Source organism: Eurosta solidaginis, chromosome 1 (genome assembly GCF_040869045.1).
Source record: "Eurosta solidaginis isolate ZX-2024a chromosome 1, ASM4086904v1, whole genome shotgun sequence".
NCBI classification, from domain to species: Eukaryota; Metazoa; Arthropoda; class Insecta; order Diptera; family Tephritidae; genus Eurosta; species Eurosta solidaginis.
In genome coordinates, this window is record NC_090319.1 from 304,591,956 (window position 1) to 304,602,021 (window position 10,066).

The 10,066-nt window shown below is 32.1% G+C and overlaps 1 protein-coding gene across 1 annotated transcript; it reads left to right on the forward strand.

Moving 5' to 3' along the window:
• The first annotated feature begins 508 nt into the window (after positions 1 to 508).
• LOC137243800 (putative defense protein 3) lies at positions 509 to 9,538 on the forward strand. The gene is made up of 3 exons (XM_067771909.1): positions 509 to 926; positions 1,638 to 1,857; positions 8,704 to 9,538. Exons 1-3 carry the CDS (start codon positions 719 to 721, stop codon positions 8,771 to 8,773), a joined length of 498 nt encoding a protein of 165 aa, XP_067628010.1. The 5' UTR covers positions 509 to 718; the 3' UTR covers positions 8,774 to 9,538.
• The last annotated feature ends 528 nt before the right edge of the window (positions 9,539 to 10,066 follow it).

The following is a 10,066-nucleotide window of genomic DNA, read 5'->3' on the forward strand; positions in this document are numbered from 1 at the left end:
ATATACGTCAAGTTTTTCAAATCTGGATTTTGTAACACATATTATTGCTTAAGCGGTCAAAAACCTCTACACTTACTACAAATTTATAGCTGACCATCTAGAAGCAAAAGAAGTAGTAACAAAACACATTCACGCTCATACCTGCATTTGTTTATTTTACCTTTGCATTATAGGTTTATACTTCGAGTAGTTACTTCTTTGAAAATGAGAACAAAAACTCACAAGCTTTTTTGAAACAAGCAAAGAAAAAAAACGCAAATGTCTCTTTTTTAGCCTAAACAACTACCATTCAAACATTCAGCATACAAGCTTAGCTTTTGGTTTTTCAGCATCGATCGCTATTTCAGACGTTCCCACGCAAGTATTCAATGAACGTGCACCACAGCAACAAAGCAACACACGTACACACATATGTACATATGGTGGTCTATGCTTAAATTGTTCAAAACAAACTTTGTACGTTCAGACTTAATAAAAAAGCGTTTGACTTTCGGATATGAGATTCAGATACAAATCAGATTTGCTTTAAAGCAGAACAAACAAGAACTCGCGCGCCTCTAAATAGTTTGTGGAAATAAATTATCGCAATAAATTATTGCAAATAAACTTGCAAAAAAATAAATAATTATTAAAAATTTAAATAAATTAGTGCAGAACATTATTTATCGGAGTAACCGCGTATTGAAGTGTTTTTTTAGTGAAAATTCAGTGTTTCGAGATGACCTCTTTGCGCAGTCTGTTTTGGTTTGCGCTTACTTTGCTCAGTACAGCAAATGCTTTTCCGGATGGTGCTCCTGCCGACACTTGTGTTAAACAACGCGCCAATCAACCAAATCATGGAAAAGCGCGCACTCAGCCTGAGCATACAAATCCTTTTGAAGTAGTCGCTGATTCGGAAACTTTTTATCCTGGACAACAGATTGCGGGTGAGTAGTGAGGAGATCGATTGTGACTCAGTATATCTTAAAGATGTTGCAGGTTGTGTGGATTTGCTCTTATTGTTGTCGGGCAACCCTTTTGTAATGAAGAGACATCATTAGAGCCCGCATGCTTCCCACAAATATTCAAATCTCAACGTATCCAAACGAATCACTCTGCAATAAATTCTTAATTAATTTGGACTTTGAACTTCGCAGCCGAGATGTGTTGCTTTTTAGTTTTAGAACCTTACTTTGCCTTGTCAATCATACATAGAAACCTAAACTTTTGAAATTTTTTATGGTGACGACGTATTCAACTTTGACATTAAGTCTCCGTTTGAGTGGAGAGGATAAGAGGAAGAAAAACACTTTTAAGCATTACCAAACAGCTGGCGACCTTATTTAGAATCGCATTATTCTGGAGTTTTAACGATGTTGCGGGGGTTTGAACCTAAGAGTTTTGGTATGGTTGCGTGGACCTTACATCTCTAGATGGTCGTTGTATTTGTCGTTCCATATGAATTTCGTGGGAAAACGTTACTAGCCCTAATTTATAGATAAAGAACAGTTTATGATTATATTACAATGGAGCTTCAAAGAGCTATTGTGCTCCTGGTATCAAACTGGCTCTTTAAACCAAGTGCACAATAATATCTGTACACACTAAAGTTCAAAAAAATCAATTAGTTATATAATAAATAAATTTTTCTTTTACAGTCTTGGTTTATCCAGTTGATCAGACAGCAACGTTTCGTGGATTCTTTTTACAAGCGCGCGATGCCAATTCCAATGAATGGATCGGTGAATGGGTACAAAGCGAGAATACCAAAACTATACCAGAATGTTCAGCAATCACGCATTCGGATAATAGGGACAAGTTGGGAGCGAAGCTTATTTGGAAAGCGCCACAAAATAAAAAAGGACGAGTATACTTTACGTAAGTATTTTGATTCTAAAATAATCCTGAAGTGTCCCTGAAGTTATCCCGAAATAGCCCAAAAATGGTCCAACAACGTACGATACAATTCCATTTCCTTCATGATTTGATCGAAGTCCGTCGATCCGTTGCGCATGAACAAAGGTGACATTTAGCTCCGTATCCTCCATCTCCTATTTGCTAAGTGTCATAATATGCCCATCCTTAGTTTAATGATTTATTTCAACCTCTTCTTATGGAAAAGACGATGAGTCCTTTATTTTTTGTGTGAATCGACGTATCCCTATTGGAATAAAAAAAAAACGATTAGTCCCCTTTCTATTGAACTTTTTTACCGCACTCTTACGGATATGTTTGCAATATTCAATTTATTCACTCATATAAATCCCGTTTTTTCCACCTACCGTTCATATATTCTTATTATACAAATCAATGATACGAATTAAAAAAAAAATTACATATAATTAGCTGAGATTAGACAGAGCTTGACCTTGTTCATACGTTGACTGATAAGACTCATATATTTGCTTTATTTTCTTAGTAGTAGCCAGTGTTAGCTTTAAAAGATACGTGAACTCGATAAACTAACTTTTCTTGGTTACAAGTTTGGGAAATCTGATTCAGTCTGCCCTTGGAATAGAGTGGGATGTGAACTTTGATAAGATACGTGTCCATATCCATACTTTTGCGGTTCAGTTGCATTCTATAATTTTATACCAATATTTTATGAGGCCTTAGTATCGGTGCCGTGCAATAACGCCCGCGGGCGCTATTTCCTAAAAAAATGGCTCTATTCCCTAATTTTGGCCGATGTTATTTTTATTTGAAAAGTCTGGTGGACTTCATTTTCTTTTGTTGAGAAATTAAGACTTTGTATGAAGATTTCGCACCCAACGAACTAGATAAAAAACTTTATAATATAAATTAAAGTAAAGCAAAACAAAATAAAATAAATTAATTGATTTAAAATGAAATGCTATGTAAGAAAAACGAATGAATAATTACTTTATTTTATTTTACATTTATTTTATCAAGTACCGCTTTTTGGTATATTTCGTTTTTATTATAATTTAATTTAATATAGAAATTTATTTGTTTTATTTTATTTTATTTCATTTAATTTTTTTTATTTTATTTCATTTTATTAAATTAAAATATATTTTATTTTATTTTAATTTAATATAATATATTATTGAGTTTTTTATTTTAATTGATATTAGAGAAAAATTTGTAAGTTTACAAACGGCGATGGTTACTAGGACATGTTTCTGAATTTCACTTCTTCATCAGCTAGCTTTTCGGGAGCTGAGCGTTTTTTATTTTATTTTGTTTTGTTTTATTTCATTATATTTTATTGTATATTTATTAATTTTATTTTATTTAAATTTTTTTATTTTGTTTTTTTTTTTTTTAAGTATATATTTTATTTGATTTTATTACCTACAAGCATAATTTTAACATATGATTACATACAAAGTATGTACTGTGCAAAAAGAATAAAATACGCAAGGAAGGCAAGTGGGATAAACTTTACAACAACTAGGCATGACGTAGCTGAATGCGTTTGTAACACTTCATCCATCGTAGGAGTGCGAGTTCAAATCCCACTCCCGTGAGAAAAGGCTTTGAAGAGATTTACAAGATATAATCGAAACAGCTGTCGCCTTGTCCGCCCTAATGTCACGTTGTTTAATTTTTCCCAAATTATTAAATAAATTAGAAATTAAAAATTGTTTCAAATAAATGTTTTCATACATTTAACAACAATAAGGGCAACCCCCGCTTAATTCATACAAATAAATTTTGTTTTCTTTTTTTTCTTTTTTTTTTATATTTTATTTTTTTTTTACTTTATTTTATTAAATTTTATCTCATTTTTTTTTATTTTACTTCATTTTATTTTTATTATTTTGTTTCATTCTGTTTCATTTTATAGCAAGTAGGAAAAATTAAAAAATGAGGAAAATTAAAAAATGAATATGACTCAAATTCGGCCTTAAATCTCTTCGGAAGTTATCGCGTCTTACGTTTATTTGTTTATTTACCAATTATTATGTAGGAAACGTCAACTGCAGAACGCCTGGCGCCAAAAACAGTTTAATCTTATCCATACCCGCTGCAGGTTCTGATACTCTGAGATAGATTAAGACTATTATAATAAGGCCAAATCTGGTTTATGCAACAGATCTTTATGTTTTAAGAGCTACTCAGTTAACGATCAGACTGTCACTTCCTAAATTATGTTTCTAAATTCCGGTAGCGGATTCCACTACATATTGTCATAGAGGAGACTGCTTGTTTTTGTATTTGTTGTAGCGATAAGGTTTCTCCCCGAAGGCTTTGGGGAGTGTTATAGAGAAGACTGCTTGTTTTTGTTGTTGTTTTTGTAGCGAAAGGTTCCTCCCCGAAGGTTTTGGGGAGTGTTATCGATGTGATGGTCCTTTTCCGGATACAGATCCGGTACGCTCCGGTAAAACCGCACCATTAAGGTACTAGCCCGACCATCTCGGGAACGATCTATATGGCCACATTAAACCTTCAGGCCATCCCTTCCTCCCCACCTTCAAGTTCCATGAGGAGCTTGGGGTCGCAAGAGCCTCGTCTATTAGTCAAACAGGATTCGCCGCGGACAGGTGAGGTTGATAATTGGATTAGGAGAAGCTATATATTGCGCTGGCAACCTGAAAGGGTTACGCTACACAGCCCCTTGAATTAGAGAAGACTGCTGAACATACCTTATTATATATATGTACATTAGGCTGGGTCGATTTATTAACCGATATCGCGCCATCAACTTTTCGATAGGATTCGTGCTCAGGAAAGAAAGTTCCACTACGCATGCCCAAAAAAAATAATTTTCGAGCCTGCGAAAAAAAAATGTCGAAAGGGTCAATTTTTCGACCAAAACACTCCCCAAAACCCCAAAAAATATATATATTTTTTTTTCAAATACTGTTATCGCCAACGTTTTTACAACAGTGTTTTGAAAAAAAAAAATATTTTTTGGGTTTGGGGAGTGTTTTGGTCGAAAAATTTACCCTTTTCGCAGGCTCGAAAATTATTTTTTTTGGGTATGCGTAGTGGAACTTTTTTTTCCTGAGACCAAATCCGAAAATCGATGGCGCGATATCGGTTAAGTTTCGTCCATAAAAATCGACCCAGGTTAATGTACATATGTACGTACATATATGGGGCTTTTCAGGACAAGTGTTCCCACTCGATAAACTTGATATTTCCAAAATCTACCAAAATTAGTAAAAATGTTGTATTTGTAGGGTACATCACCAGTGCAAACGGAGGGACCCAAATATGAAAAGATTGCGAGAATACAGAGTGTCGAAAAATGGCATTTTTTCTTGGGATTTTTTTTATTTTTATTTTTTTTCAGTAAAAAAAGTGATAATCCTTATAGCACTTTTTTTGTACTTTACAAAAAAAATATAAAGAAAATTTACAATTTTTTTTAATAACTTTTTTCAACTTTTTAAAGTTTTGCAACTTTTTGTGAAATGAGCGTGCTTCAATTTTTATTTTGTGTTGCTCAAACTAAAGCCCATTTTTGTCGTTTCAAAGCGAAAAAAATATATATATACTGACCTTGCACCACAAGTGACTTGTACATGTCAAGGGGGCATCTTGCCCCGGGAGCTACTCACTGGGGGCGCCAATTGATCCGCAAGGCAGGACTTCCTGCATAATTTTTATTTTTATTATAACTAATTTCTGAAAAATATTACTTCGAAGTAGAAAAGAAACCTAAAAATGCGTTGGAATTATTTACTTTTATAATGTCGTATGTAGAAGATGTTTTTCCAAACTTGCGAGTGGCACTTCAAATACTCAGTATCAATTGCTAGCTGGGAACGTTCATTCAGCAAATTAAAACTGATTTTGATGGGGCAAATTAAAACTGATTTTAAGTGGCCTAACATTTTTAAGTGTGGAAAAAGAAAAATTTTAAATGATAAATTTAAAATGTTTTTCCCTGGGCGCAAGAAAACCTCACGACGCCACTGACCAGATCTAGGAACCCTGTTTGTAGTTTTTCAAAACGCTCAGGTGAACCTTTTATTCCGGCCGGCGTTACATGGCAAATATTGTGGAAATATCTAGAATAAAATGTTTTTTTGTTATATTTTAATTTAAATTAGAGGAACCAAATAATTGTGCGTATATATGTACATTTTTACACATGTATGCACACACATATATACATATTAGCATATTTACTACATACGCTAGTATGAACTATGTTAGTACCAAATAGTTGATTGAGTTTTGTGCAATATGGATTTCAACACGAAATGTTCCAAAAGAATAAACAAAAAGAGATCGTAAAACATGGTTAATGAATCAACTAATAAATATTGAAAATTGTGCAATATTTGTAAATAGTTAGTATGTATGTATGCATTTAACATTTGAAACCAAATTTTCCGATATACAGCAAACACTCGATCTATGGGCTAATGCAAAAGGCAAGTGGGTCAATCAACTTAGGCCGGTTATCATTTTATGTCTCGTGATATTGTCCGCTGCTCTTTTACAAATAAAAGCTGGCATGAATGGGGATATAACTTGATCGACCAAAAAGGAAGTTTTGTTTGCAAAAAAGAATATTGTAACCCACTTACGCATGAAGACATACATAAATGCAGCCACCACAAAAATCTAAGTAATTCAATAATTATAATGATTCAGAGTAATTATATGCATTTAAGGCTAAACCACTGTCAAATTTTATGTTGTATTACTAATATGTCATAGATTTTATTCAGTACTGGTCAGAGTTGTAAAATATTGCAATCAAATTTGTTGTCACCCAAAAAGTAAAACAATTATTCAAATCACATTATATTTTGTGTTTGTATTTTTTATGATTGTTAAAATTACAGTCTATAATCACTTCTGAGTATGTGACTGCAATCTCGTTTTGCTTACGATCGTTGACTGTACAATGATTGATTGTATGAAAATAGCAATCGACAATCATTTGTGTGTATGTGATTGCATACACTTTTCTGCTACGATTATTGATTGCAAGAGGGTCTAGGCTTAAATCATTAACTGTACAAAAATTTGTACTGCAATTAATATCAAAAAACTGTTTTTTCCCCTTTTATGAATAGCATTGGCACCGTGGTACTGGGGTACAATGAATTATACAATTTCTTGGCCTTCAGTAGATAAAAATCTTGCAATAACGTTTACGTAGTAGGGTGCGTGTATTGTTTATATCCTAGGCAATACAATGAGACAGGCTCGGCCGCAGGGGGGTGTTCAAACCCTCCCCCCAGGAGAATTGACTTCATGATATAAAAATTTATATTTTTAAAGCAGCATCCCAGTATTTAAAAATATAAAAGCTAATTTTAGTCGCATGAAAAAAATGTATAGAATATGGAACGTAAGTAACAATCAATATGGCAACCCCCAAATAAGCCAAAATTCGTTCTTATTGTAAAAGTAATACTTTCGGTAATACGGTCGCTTAAAATCGCTTAGAATTTTTAGAATTGTTTTCAGGTCAAAGCGACTTTAAAACTGCTCAAAAGTGGCACCTTGTTAGATTGAAATTTAATGGCTACAAAACTGTATCTTGGGTTTTTTGATCTTGAACTCTTAAAATATATGAACGTTGTGAACACCGTAGATTTATATGGCTTTGAGATAATATTTCTATAAAAACAATTTTGAACGAATTTTTTGAACGAAATTATATAAATGGTTACAACATGTCAATTATGAGTGGGTTATATATGTATATATTTGAATTTGGGAATATTATCGGTTATTTACTACTCTTTTATTGACAAAAAAATAATAAGATTTAACCTAACCTGCTGCCGAAAAACAAACACTATAAAAGCATTTTTAGTACCCGCAAGATCCCTTCAATCTATGCATTCCGTGCAATTAATTTGCAAGACAAAGCGAGTTCCCCAAATTACAAATAACTAATTATTTGATGATTGCAATCATAGTATTTCATTGCGTCTCTTAAACCATTGCAATCAGATTAACTGCAAATGATATGCTTCTATAAAGTTTATTGCAGACTGCAATTTTTCCCATCACAAAAAACATATCCAATTTATTTGCAATATATAATTGTAAAATGATTGTAGATTGCAAATTTTACAATCACAAAAAAGCAATCAAATTTTGTTGCAATTTTTCATTTTAAATAGATTGCAGATTATTAATTTGATAATCACAAGAAAGCAATCAAGTTTGATTACAATCAAATAATCAGAACAATTATTAATTGTAAATCAAAATGATTGTACATTTTTGCACCATTGTTACAAGCAGACTTGGCAGACGTTGTTCTGCCGCAGTGGTATATCGTGCGTTGTATTTACTTTTTATTTTTCACTAAGTCACAAGAACCGATTCCGTGATGTTTTAACTGGTTTTAACAGCATTGCCACTAGAGATTTAAAACTTTTTTTTAATGCCAATCCAACACGTAAAAGAGCTTGTTTAGTGCCGTTTAAAATCACTCGTTTTCTAGACAATTATTAGATCATAACTCTATTGGTATTCATATTTCCATGCTTCATAACTTGGAATTGTGTAATCAAAATACATACCCTCGGTGGTATATCCCGCTTTATAATCAGTTTACTCTTTTGGTTACCTCACTCCGAATTTTGATTGCAGCGCTGATATTAAAATCACCCTTCTGGATCTGAACTACATATATAAACATTCGAGAGCAGATCTCGACAGATAGAATTAGCAGACTTTATTCTATATTTTTTTCATAAATAGAGTCTATGAGCTACGTAATTTATAAAAAGTACCTAAATTAAATATAGCAATTCTTTTCTTTATTTGCAGGGGCACAGTTTTAAAGGAATATGCAACGTTTTGGAGCGATATTGTGGCCAAAGTACAGGTGCAGCAATAAACTTAAATAAAAACTAAAATTTTTTAATTACTTGTTATCTAACGATTATATTTTTTATAAATAAAAATCGTTTGGGAGTAAAAAATTTTTTTTTCGAATTCCCGCTATCTTTATTAAACGGTTTTATTTAGTTTGACTTGACAGGCTGGCTGGCTGGCTGGCCGACACAAATTTTGTAATTGAAATTTAAGTAACTTTCCGATACGCTACAAGCTTCAAACTTGGAATGTAGTTCAGAAACCGATAGCAATGCAATAATAAGAAAAAAAACTCCGATAGGTGGTGCATGGATCGAAATATTTCAAAAAATCGTATTTGTGTGTCCGATTTGTTTCATATTTGGAACACATAATACATACATGAATAGAAAGCGACCAATGATGTTCGATTTGGCTCATATTTGGAACAAATATTACATACAGTCCGGTAGAAGGGACATCAAAATATTTTGGAGTTCGTGGAGAGACAGGCATACGTGACGCAGAGTCGATTAGAGTTTTTATAGTGTTTATTATTTGTTATAAAATTAATAACTTTGTATTTTATACTTTAAATTTTAAATATTTTGTAATCATATTAGTTTTTGTAAAAAAATAATTTTAGATATATGAAAATATATATAAATAATATAAATTTTATACTTCAAACCAAAAATAAGTAATTTTTAAAAATATCAATTCAATAGTTGATATATTGGCGATCCCACCAACGGACTTAAAATTATCAGAACATTTACCCATCATCAGCTATTTTGCATTTAAGTAACATTCCATCATCGTACACTGCTGAAGGCATTCGGGAAATTTTCACCTCTAATAACTTCGAAGTTAAGGTATTCAAATTTTTAAAAACAAACTAATTACTACAATAAATTTTAAAAAATCTCAAACGATGTCTTAAAATATTTTTTATTGACATATATCAATTCTTTCATATTGAAATTAAAATCATATGACAACTTCATATCAACCTCATTCCTTATCAACAACTTGGAGATACATTATGCAGAGTACAATTATATATTGAACATATATTCTGCATAATACAAGTTTTTAAATTTGAGTAATTGTGCACACAAAGTTGGCATTTACTATCATTCAACCTGATTCTAGGTTCTTCAAACACATCATTATAATTGACAATATTTAACAAACAGCTATTAAGTTATTTTTAGCTCAGCAACATAGCAATAACACAGCCAAATATTAATATACATAAAATATTAATACAATAAGTAAACAATATCAACACCTAAGAATAAGCTATCAAGTACATCGAATCATCAAAAGATTT